This window comes from Ammospiza caudacuta, chromosome 3 (assembly GCF_027887145.1).
Source record: "Ammospiza caudacuta isolate bAmmCau1 chromosome 3, bAmmCau1.pri, whole genome shotgun sequence".
Classification (NCBI taxonomy): Eukaryota; Metazoa; Chordata; class Aves; order Passeriformes; family Passerellidae; genus Ammospiza; species Ammospiza caudacuta.
Genome location: NC_080595.1, coordinates 64,478,966 through 64,493,927, shown reverse-complemented (window position 1 = coordinate 64,493,927; position 14,962 = coordinate 64,478,966). Strand labels below are relative to the sequence as shown.

At 36.9% G+C, this 14,962-nt stretch overlaps 1 protein-coding gene across 3 annotated transcripts in view; it reads right to left on the bottom strand.

The window, feature by feature from the left end:
• The window catches only part of PTPRK (protein tyrosine phosphatase receptor type K), a 382,880-nt gene that overhangs the window by 13,685 nt on the left and 354,233 nt on the right, over nt 1–14,962 (bottom strand). For 2 of the 3 annotated variants that reach the window (XM_058802160.1, XM_058802161.1), the window contains exons 16-22: nt 9,279–9,463; nt 7,483–7,570; nt 6,611–6,687; nt 3,989–4,025; nt 2,077–2,174; nt 1,254–1,370; nt 370–524 (exon numbers count right to left, since the gene is read on the bottom strand). In XM_058802160.1, coding sequence (XP_058658143.1) covers nt 370–524; nt 1,254–1,370; nt 2,077–2,174; nt 3,989–4,025; nt 6,611–6,687; nt 7,483–7,570; nt 9,279–9,463 — 757 coding nt within the window. Of the gene's footprint in view, nt 1–369; nt 525–1,253; nt 1,371–2,076; nt 2,175–3,988; nt 4,026–6,400; nt 6,419–6,610; nt 6,688–7,482; nt 7,571–9,278; nt 9,464–13,058; nt 13,095–14,962 lie in introns of all 3 variants that reach the window. The other variant, XM_058802159.1, reaches the window with a different exon arrangement.

Sequence of the window (14,962 nt, the reverse complement as noted above, 5' to 3'; positions counted from 1 at the left end):
ATTAATAATCTGTTAGGACATTATATGCAACACCAAGCTATCAAAGCAGATGTATCTACATTCATTCTCAAATGCTGTCACAAAATTGTTGAAGGCTACCTAACATGATAGCCTGAAGTATCGTGATTTAGTTGGTGCAGCTGGTGCAGGGAAAAGAAAATCTCAGACTATTCTATTTAAGAAAAGAATCTGGTTTTTTTTCAAACATTGCTGTAGACAGCCAAATCCTACTGCAGTGTGAATTAGGCAATTCAAAAAGGGAAAAACAAAAACAGAGCACTTCAAAATGATGGATGCTTCAGAAGAGACTGCTGTAAATGCACATATAAACAGTTGTGAAAAATACAAAGCTATGCCTTTGGTACGCACCTGCAATGGACAACAATAGGCCCCGCACTAGGAGGGTTGGATAATTTGACTCTCCGTATAAAGGAAAGCAGTCCTGTGGCATTGTAAGGAACTCCATGGTCTGGCCAGCCAGTGAAATGAAACTGTTTAACTTCACGGATTTCATTGTAGCCTCTCTGTAAAAGGCAAAAAAAAAAGGTTATGAAATTCGAAGTATTTCATAGACTAGGTATTATCTAGCTCAAATAATGATCACACATATTGGTAGAATCTACATGCAGTTTTCATCATTTCATCAATTATTTAAAGCAATGATCCATAGAAGCTTAGAGATGTTATTTTAATGTTGAAGTTTGTAATTTTCACTTTAGATATTAGGTATGCTAGTTTTGCTGTGCTGAAGATATTTTTCTAATAGACTTCGATGCATTTCACATTGATTTTCAGAAGTTTTGCTAACTAGGGCAAGGGCCTGCTACATTTAAAGGCAAATATGATTTAGCATAAGACCACAACTGTATCACATAAAGTATTCACAGAATTTGTCCTTTGATTGAGTGACTCAGAAGTGGTCAGAACAGAGGGCTAAGGGATGAACAGCAGGCATGACTCATAATCTGGTACTTGAGTTTAGCTCAGAAGTGTGACTGTGGAGAAGGGGTGACTTTCAGAAGGGGATGGCAACAGCTGACATTTTTGGGGAAATTCAAAGTCCCACAGTGAGATGCATGCTTGGGTAGCACTGATGCAATGCATAACTCCCATGGTAAGGTAAGGCTGCCTACATTGTGGCCTAGCTAACAAGCCAGAGGGATTTGGTATTCCACAGAAACATCAGCATAGCCTTTCATCCTCCTTGCTACCAGGAAACAGTATTTTGCCAAGCCCTTTGAAAACGTGCTCACCCTTCCCAGAGTGAAGGTCCTGACAACGTATTCCGCCAGGGGCTCCACCTCTACACAAGTCACTTTGAAGTCCCCATAAACTTCAGTGTCATCAGGCCAGTACTTGTAACACTTGACCTAAATAAAAAAATGGGTATGATTTTACACCAAGGGAAAAGAAAAGCTTGAGGATACTGTACTGCATGTACTGCATTACATCGCATCTATTTCCAAAATGACTGCGCATCCATGTGGCCTGTCATGGCTAGTGGCTGTTATGTCAAGTTAAGCACTAGCTACAAGGAGTTTCCATTGCTTTACACAGCTGCATTCAGGTGCCAAATTCACTTCTAAATGAGCATTTGTACTTTCTTTAGTGCTGAGCTGTGGAATATATTTCCACTTATGCTAAATTGAGCTGCATTTTGTACCCATAATCAAACTGTTGCAAGTAATCCCAGATACCTTATAGACTTCCCTGAGGTATGTATTACTGTTAAACTGTAAATAATTTGCTGGTTTCTAGCCACTGATATAGAAGCACATTTCCTCTACTACTCTTCTCATCTGAGTGATGCTATACAAATCAATTCTGCTGAAATATACATTTTGGATTCAGACAATTTTCCACTACGCATGAAAGCAACACAGCATGAGTTTTCAGAAGTTGTTTTTAGACAATACCATAACTGCAACACTGCCTGGACTCCTTCCCCTTGGCCCCTTAGGATGCACGGCTGCCCTTCACCAGACCCTTCTACATTCTGCCCATAGTATGCCTTGCCAGAGGTTTTTTTTTCTTTACACTTGCAGCATTAAAAGAAAAACAAATCCAAAAACTTACTCTTCCTACTTCCACTAAATTTGTGACCATCACAACACAAGCTGATTGCTCCTGCCATATCATTCTCCAAAAGTCATAAACAGTCTCATGAACTGGACCTGTAAGAAAAAAATCCAGGTAATATTCTGCAAAAAAATAGCAGTCAAAGTGAGTGCTAAGAATAAAATCCAGTGTGTTTCAGAGCTGATGCATGTGAGCACATTAACTCAGAGAAGAAAATTTTGTGAAACCACATCATCCTGCCATTGTGCCGGTTTCCAGATTATACTGTTACTTCTAACCAGTGCTGGATATTCTCAATTTAACTGAATTACCACTTGAAAGGAAATAATGGCAGGTGTTTCATGCAGCAAAATGACAGAAGTTGCTTGAGAACTACAAGGACACAGCAATGTGTGACTGCATTTATAGTTACACTTCCAGTTTTGTTTTACATTTGTTAAATATAATGTGTTGAGAATGAGTTTCTTCAGGTGCTCACCAAGGAGATGCCCATGCCAGAGTGAAGTATCAGGCAGGAGGGTGCTGGTACAGATACTCCGCGCTTGCTATCCACTTCCTGGCAAGCACGGATGCACAAGCAGGCACTGAGCCAGACACTTCCCCCTGAAGTGTATTTAAACTAACTAAAATACTTTTCTGTGAGGCAATGAGAAGCACATGTTTATGTTTTGCTTCTTGCACTGCTGCAGAGACATGTTCAGTTGAGTGACAGAGGCATGTACGCTGTTAAAACAGTCTCCAAAAGAGCTCCTTTACCACCATCCAGCAGTACTATAAATATTACTGTATACAATAGACAGTGTACAGTATATAATCACAGAATTATCTGGAAAAGACCTTTAACATCATCAAGTCCAACTATAAACCTAACATCGCCAAGCACACCAACTAATCTTAAGTACCACATTTGAAGACTCAAAACATAATCTTTCCTATGCTATATCAAAGGCTGCACACAAAAGCAGTAATAAATTTTTCTCTCCTTTACACACTATTATGTGCAATGATTTGCATAGTAAAACAGAAGTAAAATACAAATGTAGACTTAATGCCATGTAGAGATCTATTTAGGCAGCACTTACACAAAAATAAAAAACAAATATGGTCAGAACTCTAAGCATCCTGCTTTAAAATAAGTTTTTACTTTGACTTTCCTATGTGCACCTACAGTTAACTGAGGGACAAATAATAGGATATTTCCAGACAGCTATCTGATTATGCTGACAGATCAAATAATGGTAGAACCCAAATCTAATTATTTTTACTTTAAATCATAGCCTCTGATATTTCAGTGCAATCTTAGACTAATCTATTTGGTTTTCCTCATTGTGAGGTATTCTATCAGAAATACAAACAAAAAAAATATAAATTCTTTTTTTTTTTCTCTAGCACCCCTTTTTATTAGTAGGGTGTTATATGACAAAGATTTGCCTCACTCCTTTGTACAAAGAATTTTTGTCCTCAGGCATTACTTTACCCAGATTTTCTGAAAGAGTTTAATTTATCATTACTATCTTCACTGCATCCTGGGCCAAGTTGTAGACAGAAAAATAAAACATAATATGAAAAGAAAAATGCCTCAAGGCAGTTTGAAACTGTTCTCTTCTCTGTTCATGTCTCTTTTCTCTATTCATCTTCATAATTGGAAATCATGGCAGTAGGTTCTGACTTTATCAGCTGAATTTATCACTGACAGATTTGCTCAATAGCTAATTAACATGATACATTAGTGCAATTTTTGAATTTATTCACATTCCACCCAAACATACTATGTTAATTTACCATAACACAAGATGACAACTCACAATACTGGGTATGCTTTACTTTCTTCTACTTCTATTTTACCAAAACACTGTGGAACTCTACAGAGAACAATTGTTTGATTTGATTAAAGCTGGCAGATCCTTACCTTGGGTTGCAATGTAGTGACTTGGTCTCTGATATCCCTAAAACAGCAATATAAGTTGGTTTGAGTACCATATTAGGAACCAAGAGTGGAAAATAAAAGCATAAGGATACTACAGAATCCTTACATCTAGACAACATTTTCAGAACAAACCAATATTTAAGAGCATCATGAAGCTCAAAACCTAAAAACCCAGTTAATATTGAAAAGGTTTGAATGACAACAGATAAAATGAAAATAAGAACATCTGACTTGAACAGACATTGTAGTGTACCAGGAAGGAGTACTCTAGATTGGTCCCTTGCATCTAAAAATGAGTCTTCTATTGACATTATTTCCCTAGCTGTATATATTTGGGCTTTTATTTTAAATTTAATAAAAATTCTCTGCCACCACGTTATCTCACAGCTGATCTGTGTTCCCACCTTAGCCAGTATGAAAAACTACACACCTTTTGTCTTTTTAGAGACACTGTAAGGCACAAACAGGGATGTGCCTCAGGCCTAACTAATGGGGACAAACACATTGGTGTGTGCACAGAATCAAGGTTCTACTGCAGTGAAATCTGCTTGACTGTACAAAGTGTGCATCAATTACAGTGGGCATGATACACACAAGTATATACACTGTTCTACACACACACACATATATATAGGTAAATAGATAATCCTACAGAGCTAAGCCTTTCCAGATAGCTGGATCTATGCCAATGCTAGCAGCACTAATTGTCCACATAAAAACCACAAGACAAAGAGCTACTGCTCTTGAGGAAATAATTCAGAGTATACTTTGACCAGTGCCAGCAATTTAGCTACAAAAGAGGAAGGAAAGTTTAGTGTTGCTGGTGAGAAGACAATACTGAATTTCACAATGTGGAAACGTTTATAACTCCAGTTATTCTCTAGGTTAAGTTTTATTAGGCCACTTGCTGCAAGTATTGCATTACAGGGGAGTACAGGCCCTTCGATTCCTGGTATTCACAAGATGCTACTAAAGTGAAGGATTTCAGTGTACACAAGGAGTTTATATTCTTTTCCACAGACTGCTCCATTATCCTGTCTAGAGTGAGAGCACCTTCCTCTGGGGCTTCTAAAAAACCATTTGAATATCCTATTCTTGGTTTTACAGGAGACCCAAATTGCATCAAATGATGAAAGAATTTCTCCTGAAGTTCTTAATATCAAGTCACATCTTAAAATTATGGAAGTAGAACCTGTGCTAGACAGGTTTACACTCAGTAATGCTTTTGAGAAGAAGATAAAAGTGTCACTTAAAAATTGTAAAATGACAATTTTAACTTGTAACTTTGTTGCCTGCTTCTAATGAGATTCAATTCACTCCTAAAAAAGAAAATCAATATCCTCAGGGAATTATTAAAAATCTGTGAGAGTTTTCTTGTTTCAGGCCCCAGGCAAAATATCACAGGCCTATCATTTCACAGAGATTGCCATGTAAAAATATCCAAATAAAAAAGACAGAAATATATCTGGAGCTAAATCATTATATCCTGGAAAGTCAAAAGGGTCTTAAATAACTTATCAACTAAAAGTGGTCAAGAAAACTACTAAGGTGCAATTATAAAGAAAACCAATGGAAGCCATGGATTTCAAAAACACTTGTCATAACTATTCCACTATCTTCCAAATGGCTTTGGAATTAATTTGAATGTAACAACTTGTTTATTCCTAAGGTGGTAATTACAGAAAAGTCATATTGTGTTAGTCAAATTGCCTGGCAGAATTTGGATCAGTTTTTAAATTTTATAAATGATTTTGTATTTTGATTAAAGTATGGAATTTCAAATTTTAGAGATTTTTTTGCAGAAGTGAGGAAATTTCCATGTCAAAATATATATATATATGTGTGTGTGTTTGTGTATATACTTTGTAATACCTAAATTATCACCTTAAAGCAAATGCCAGCTAAATATTCCTTGTCTAAAAAATTGTTAAAAATAAACAAATAAACAACCCCCCCCAACCTACATATGTCATTATCCCTCCTTTTTTTACTAAACACATATTATGACTACTCCACAGGTATATTTTCAAAGAACTACAGTGCAGCCTACTATCTAGCTTCTTACATATACATTGGAAGGGGAAAAGAAAAGCTAGTGGCCAAAATGACCACTAAAAAATGTCAACAGCAAATTCTCTTTAACAGATAGGCTCATCTGAGTTACCTAACATCCAATAATATTCAGGGCTAAGCTAAAAGGCTAAATTATCTTCTCAAAACAGGTACAAAAATATTCACACAGAAAATAAATTTTTTAAAGGAACAGATGAGATAAATTAGATGAGGCATGCATAGTTATCAACTGATAAAAATAGAAGAAGAAAGTAATTAATAACAATATCTATATCAAATATTTACAATAGGATGCTGTTATTCACATATAGTGGTACTTACATCCCTGTACAGCCAAATCTACAGCCCAAACCAAAGTCAGATGTGAAAGAAAGCACAACAATGTCAGTGAGTACTAGGACGTAGAACAAGGAAAGTGTACATTTGTTCTTAATAAAAGAAAGCTTTCAATAATTTTGTAGCATAACATGCAATAATTTCACATAGAGAAGCTGGCAAATTGAGAGGGAGAAAGCTGTACATTCCACTCACATCTATGTAGTTAGCATTAATGTAATCTGAAGATGGATCATCTTCAACAGGTTGCAAAATCACCCTGGAGTGGTCATCTGCAAAAACCAAGTGGTTACGGAGCCTTTTTGAAGTGTGATTTTTAAGTAAAATATTAATGGCAAGTCATCTAGAAAACCAAAATCAGCTGGCATAAGTGCCTCACAATTTATAATCCTTAAATACAAATTGTTTACACAGAAATACAAAGAACCATTTTGTCTGAGGGCTGCAATTACTTCAAAAAACCTTCACTACATTTCACTAAGCGCAGCTGAAAGTTATTGGCACTGTCACAAGAGGTTAAAAAGACACAAAGAAACCAGGTTACTTGCTCAAAGTCCCTTTCAACATCAGCTCCATTCTTGGTAATCTAGAAAACCAAAAATGCTGATTACTGTTTCCTCACTTCCAACCCAAGCCTGCTCAAGTTCATAGTGAGACATTAATGAAATCAAGACAAAGGAGTTAGCAATGCACTTGGGATTCGATGACAAATCTGCCCATTCAGGGACTTCCCAGGCACGGTGATTCCTGCGTGTTCCATTGCATGGGTAAAACAATACAAATTGCAAACAAACAGAATCAACACCCAAATGAGTGCCAGCGTGTTGCTGATATATGCTTACCACAGCTTGCACAACAGAGATGCAAATGTGAAATTCAGCCTGAGTTATAAAAGGAAGAAAGTTGAACTGTGAAGAACAACAACAACAAAAAAGAAAAAGCTGAGAAAGGCACTGTTCTGCTTCTCCACCGCAGGTATTCAGCAGCTGTGCCACTGGAGACTTGCAAAGGAAGAGAGAGCACGGCCTGAGTAACACACGAGTAGAGTTATCGCTCACGATACTCACATGCTATAATGTTTCCATAGCGGTTCTTTGTTCTGTTTTGATCCTTCTTAGCGACATCCCAAGAAGCTGACTGCCCCTCAAAGAAACTCTATAAATAAAAATGTTCCGAAAGAAAACATTCTGACCATTAATTTATCTCCAAAAATAACAGTTTAAAAGAACTGCCCCACCATAAAGTAAGTTCAGCTCTGCTCGCCTGCCCTGGTCACCCAGGCAGTGCCATGGTACAGAAATATCTAGAGAAGAAGGAGCCTCTGTCTCTCTGACTCACTGAGGAACTCCACAGGGATTTCAAATCCTGTAATTGCCAGAAGGCTAAACTTGCTTATGTGTCCTTGCTATGGAGGAATGACAGTAAACTGAGAAAGCACAGAGATACTGTTTGCTCTTCTTACAGGGTGGTGTAATATGGAGCCCGTTTACTACAGCATTACATTGCTTTCCACATTACTTAGTGAAACATCTTTCCTTCCTACAGAGACATCAGGAACTCTCCTCTGCCAATGTTCATTGTTCTTTTTGCCTTTCCTCATATCCCTACCTCTAGTCACTAGCAAAATTATTCTACATTTTTGAACTCTTAAGACTTTGATCTCTCAGTATTGATAGAAGCAGCTTTTATTTCTCCTCGGCTTTTTCTTCATTGCCCGTAGATATTTTACTGCTGTTGTAGGTCTATGCTACTCCTTCCTTCCAGATGATCTCTTATCCTGGGTAAGTTATCTCCAGAAAATACACAGTAGCCATGGAATCAGAACTTAAATGCACAGTGAGAAGCCCAAAGCAGGGAACAGATGTCATGTATAGATATAGAAGAAGTAGCAAGCAGGAAAACACCTGATACAGTATCAGGGACCACCCTCCCCCCAGAGTAGTGGCTGACACATGGTCTTAGCCTTGAAGTTAGGCAGAGCATAACAAAGCATGTTTAAGTAAAAGAGAGGAAAAGAGCATAATATTCTTTTAAAAACCACACATTTATTTATTCCAGTTCTTATGTTTACAGTAGAGACAGCTGCAGAAAGGAGAGAAGGTTGAAAACTGTGTCAGAAGAGATTGCTTACTCAGAGAAAACTCATTGTAAACCTAGCTGTATTGTGAGCAACCTTAGCAGTCCCATTCCCATCTTTACTGTGTGTCCTGCCTGATATTCTAATCCCTAAGAATCACAACAGACTCAGAGATCAGAAGCCAAATGAATCTGTACTCATCTTCTGCCTCCAGGGCTGGGAATTTCTTGCTTCCATTTTAACATTAAAGCTGTAAATAGACATGCTCAGGCAGGTTTAATTAGAACTTCAAGACATTACTATCCTTATTATCTTTTTACTGCTTCTCAACTGGAGCTGTCCCACTATTGCCCTACTGAGATGCTAAAATAAACCAGGAGAGTGCTTCTAGTCAATGCTTCTTGGAAAACAAGGCAGGTCAAATTCTTTTCTTTAACCTAATCCAGGAGATCTGCACTAAAAATAGCTCACATAACTAATTACAGCATTTCCACTAAAGACTAGCAACAAAAGAGTGGCAACGTCTTACAATATGTCAAAAAGATTCTTTTTATACCCTAGGGAACACACAGGGATTTTCTACCAAGCTATTGTAAAGGCCCAAACCACTGGATTCCATTTCCTTTTCACTTTTGGGTTACATATATGAGAATCTTAAGCCTGTTAATCTGTTTTTCACTTAAACCCATGTCATTTAGTTCCATCCTTCTGCAATACAATGCAAACAAAAGGCTGCCCATTTCAAAGCGATTTTTCCTAGCAAAGACCCACCGCTGGAGATCTCACCTCATACTCCTCTTTAAATCCATAGCTGTCAGAGGTCTTCATTAGGTTAATATGCTGCAGGAGATCAGCCACCCTGATGGCAGGGTGCAGCTGCCCAGTCTGGTACGGGGATTCTGTGCCTTCGCAGAGGTAACGAGGGACATCCAGGAGTCGGCTGGACTCAGCTGTTGCGCTGTGATTTTCATCTGTATTCACAAGAAATCAGTGCATTATGTACCCACAGAGCAGTAAAACCTGCTGCTATACATATCAACATCTATTTTGAACCTTTTCCTTCAAAAACATCTCTAATTTCTGAAGAGGCAAAGCACTTACTCTCCAGCACATAAATACTGTGAAGTACATAAAAAAAATTTAACAGCAAACACATACAAAAGTCTGCAATCCTTCATCCAGTAATAAAGATGTCTGAGGGGCATTTTATTTGACACTACAAAACTTTATGACATTAATGTACTTGGAAATTCCAGACTCTATCGAGCAAAGTAACTTTTTAAGGGCTAATACATATCAATAGCAATATTACACCTTAAACAATAAATTAGAATAATTTCATAGTGGTATCAGTACATAATTTGTGTAAAGTCAACAAAAAGTGACTTGAAAACCCACTAAAAAAGAGAAGCAATTATACCACCACTTCAGAACACCACCTCCACTTAAGAAGATGAATCAGCACTACAGAGTGGTCATTTTAACTCAGGCCTTTTAGTAGACAAATAAAACTTGAGTTGACTGTGCTGTTTTAGTCACAACTTTTTGCCCTGTGTAAGCAAAGAAGTTCCTTATAACGCTCTCTGTGCTACAAGAATTCTCATATCAAAACCATAGGTCAAAGCTGCATGAGGTCAGCTGCATATTGTCAATCCCTTCTGTGAAATAGTAATTTTATTCAAAATAGAAATTATTAGATCACATGAATTTACAGAGGAAGAAAAATTCTAATCTAAGTAGCTACTGAAACGAGAAGTGGGTAGTCAACCCCCCCTAAACTTCTTTGAAATCAGTTTACCACTTTCCTTGCAAAGGATCTAGATTAGGAGGCAAAACGCTCTAAGAATAAAAATGGACTCCCCAGGGGTTGGATTTTCTACAATTACACCAAAATGTAAACACTATTAATGTCCTCTGGAATTAAATCTCCTGAGAAACTTGACTCTTTGAACTGTCACCCGAGTTGCTAACTTCAGTACCTAATTTATGCCTCACTAATCTGCCTAACAAGGTGAACGACATGCAGCAGTCACTTTTTATTGTAGTGTTACCCATACCAAATCACACACATTTCAAATCATCTCAGGATTTGTAGTTCTCCCCATTGCTCATAGAATACTTACCAGTAATAGGCACTTTAACCCATTGAAGCAGCAAAAAACAATGAGTGAACAGAACATGAGAAATTTATTTCAGGGCTATATTAGAAAATGGCTAAAAGAAAGTGACATTCAAAGTTGTTAAATCTTCACAATAGGCAACAATGAAATCTGTTTAAAAAATGTAAGGGCCACATTATTATACTATCAGTGTAATAATTGGGACTTGGGGAAAGCAAAACTGTCATACCAACTTAGTGCTAATGTACACAGAATGGAGAGCAGCATTAATAACTTATACATGAAGAAAAAGAAAACTAGCAAGCTACAAAGTAATAAGAGTTTCATATAAAAACCTCATTTTCTATGATTTAGAACCCATAAAATATTCCTCTTCTCTAAGTAAGGCAGAAGAAAACTATTTTGTCATGCTGGGCCACGCAAAGGCTCTACTAAAATGGAGTAGACCAAATGATACAGTTCCAAAGGAACAAGGTTACAGATACTCAGCTTTTACTACATGGTGTACCCAAAAACTTGTACATTCCTCTCCACTATTTCAGTCCACTCTATGAAAATTAGTACCACTTCCAACTATCAATGGTTTGCTTATATGAGGAAATTATCATGCCCAGAATATCATTACCAGTGGATGAAAAAGCAGACAGGAACTATTAAGGGGTTCTTCAGTTAGTTCCTTGCCCTCAGTATTCACAGCTGTCTGTGACTGTGTCTGCCACAGCAGAAAATACCATGGCAGTATGCCACTGAAGGCACCATGAGCACTTCACAAGCACAGGATCAGATTTACAAAGTTATCTTGATTATTTGGGAGACAATGTGCAAATCAACAAGGTGAATTGAATGGTGAATGCAACAATAGCATGTGTTGGAAAGGGAAGTCAAATATATAACTACAAAATGGAGTAATGGACTGGAAAATTATAACTGTGGATTTAACAGGCAACTCAATGCAACATGAACACAATAAAAAGGAGAAAATACATTTCAGTTAACAGAAACAGTAAAAGAGGGGCATGGGGGTACCTATTCCACTCAGCTCAGCATTAAGATTTCTTCCAAGAATGCTACCTGATTTGGGGCACTGCAATTTAAAATTCAACCTAGGAGTTGGAAAGCTGGAAAACATTCAGAGGAAAATAATGACAACAAATTCAGAAAATGCCATCTACAAGATGATGAGTGAAAGAACTGGGTTAAACTCAACTAAAAGAGAAATAATTGAGGACACGAGCCTTTCAATGTGAAAAAGTCAGTTTTGAAAGGACAGAAATGTGCCAGTTTTCCATATTTTCTATGAGTCTCTCAAAAGGAAATTACTAAATCCACAGCAATGAAAATTTAGTCTAGATTAGCCTAATTAGGAAAAACTAGGGATGAGCATTATTAATACTTAGTAGTAACACCCAGTTAGTAGTAAATAATACTCAGAAAATTGACCTTTCGGTCCCAGATATTACTACTATAAATCAGAATTTGTTCTTACTAAGGAGGACTGAGGCACTGGAACATTCTAGTGCAAGAGTAAAATTTCTGTTTGCTACAAATTTTTAAAACATAATGAGACAATTTCCAGAAAGAAGCTGTATTATATGTATAATATCCCTCCTCAAAACAGAGAAGAGATTTCCTTGCCCCCAGGTCCCTTTAAGATTTACTTCTAGGAATCTAATTTTCAACATGTCTATATTCATATCTACATTCTGATTTTTGTCGTTTATCCTAAAACAACCACAGCAACTGACTGAAACTCAAAACTGCACATTGAGTTTATCCAACCAAGAACTTGGGTACTTTTATCTTTTTATTTTAAAGAAAAAAAATCTCTAAAACCTGCATTCAGTGTTATATGCAGCATAGACATATTCAGCCTGTCCATTTCAATTTGTGTTCTTTTTTAAAGTAAGTAAAAAGCTGAAAAATTTACTAGCTAATACTAATTGAATTATGTAATTAATATAGGCATAGAGAAGTACCTGTTCAGAATATGCAAAGAAAGTTGTTGTTTTCTCTTAGATATTCTGAAACTTTTTCTGTGTTCTATTTTTCTTTTCATTCCTGTTACTTGGAAAATTGAACTTTGGGAGCCAAAAAATGTTAATGTGGACCTGAATTTTGTTTTTAAAGATCTCTTAATAGAGCTCTAGTTTCACATGTCAATTTATTGGAATTCAGTTTCAAAGCTCTGGGGAAAAAATTTTAGTGTTTTCCATTTACATATTTCCTCATGTTCTCTTCAATTAGCAGTGACTAGGAATAACTTCTTAATGAGGACATAATTTTTATTCTAAAATTGTTGTCAGTCTAATTCTGAATTGATGAACTGAGTGTGAAATTATTTTCTGGCAACAGCATAGTTTTACATAAAACAAGCTGTTTCAATGTTCAACCATGCAAGGAGACAGAACTCATGCAGGGATGGATAATGAAGGACTAGGGTCCTCACCTAACACAGCTGTCGGCACAAGTGGATCATTGGGCACTGTAGGAAAACAAAGCCCATGAAGAAACACATTACCCTTAATTTGTGTATTTTTAAGAACAAAAACAATATACTTCAGAGTATGACCAAGTGATAACTAAACTCCATTAATTTTGTTACAATAGAAAACCAGAATGAATACAGTTCCAGAAAGCATCCTGAATAAAAGAGGTATGAAAGGCAGTGATTTCAGACTTTAGAAATGTAATGATAAGAGCCAAGAGATCCTTATTGAAATGAAATAAAGAAGACATTACATGCAATTTAGTTTTTGAAAGGGTTCCTCCTTCACTATTGTTTTTTTCACTTTACAATAAAGGTTCACTTTCACAGAACTCACTTCTTTCCTTTTAAAACCATCCTCTCATGAAATACTTGAATAGCTAATCTCAAAATAAAATGATATTTCTATAAAGTTTTCAAGGCAATTAAAAAAAATTATATACATTTTTACTGTTAATAGCTTTTTTAATGCTCAGTACCAAAGAGATTGTTCATAATGAGTATAGGAAAATCACAGGATACACAGATGCAGATGTCTGAATAAAATTCATAGAATTTTATCTTTTATTATCACAACTAGAACCATGCAGAGATAAATGCACTGTTTTGGACAGAAATGGCAGAATCCAGGCTTTGTTTCGTTTCAGTCTGGAACAAAAAACTATAACGTCAAAGTGTCTGTAATGGAATTAAGCTCCACTTCTCAAACAATCTGCCTGAAATTTTGTCACATAGCAGGAAAACCTGAAATCTTGGAAGACTTGTCTCAGTACAGAAAATGGTCAGAAGAAACAAACCCTCCAATACACAAAAAAAATCACATTCCTAGGATGCTAGAAACTGTCCAATTTCTTTGCCAACCAACCAGGACAGCTGTGATGACAGGAGCTCATGGACTCTTGGCATCACATCTCTCCATCTGAAAGGTTGCCTCAGTTCCTGGCAGCCCAAGCTCACTAACAGCCATGTAAATTTCTGATAAATTCTTAGTCTGGGATCCACCATCACAGTCCATATCTAACTGTCTCTGCAATCCTGCCTCCACAAATTTCAATGCCAATAAGGCATCAAACTTTGTAGACTTTTCAAACTGTTCCAGCCAAAACTGTAGGAAAACCACGAGGCTGATACTCCCATTTATTATTTGTTATGAGACACTTAAAATGTTAGCACTTGGCAGTTTGGAAAGCTTCAACAAACCAATCAATAAACCCTCCTCCAAAAGCCATTTCCCTTACAACAACCAGGAAAGAGCTTAAGAGCCTTAATGGATGCATTTTGCTCAAGCACGGTAAGCAGTATGGGAGATGAGAAGAGACATGGAGAGTCTTTCCCAAAAGGTGGCAATTCAGAAGCAGCTCAGGCTGCTCAGATCTGTTTAAAGCCAAGCCACAAGTCCATGGAGCTGTGAGAAGCCCAGGCTCCTACCAGCTCCATGGCAAAATTTTATGCCTTTGTAATTTATACACGAGTCTTGAAATATTCGGTCAGCAAGTGGAGTACCTTGCTTTTGGCAAGGTACAGTGCAGATGTTGGGAGGCAAGAGTGCTAAACACTGGCAGCTATAACCCTTAACAGTCAGAAAACCCAAACTTTTTCCAACCAGACAGTTGGCATGTCTACAAAAAACGACTACAAATATAGTACACATTTGCAGATATATTAACAAGCTTGTTTCTAAACTCCACAAACAGCAATGAAAATTGTCAATGTTTCCTTCTGTTGCAATGTCCTTACTGCCAAAAAAATAGAAATTAATTTGGATCTCATATTATTATTCATTACAGACATGGTCTTGTGCAGTAATATTTAACGTGCTGGCATTAAATAGTCTCATGAGGGAAAACTCAATTTCAAGTTTTAAC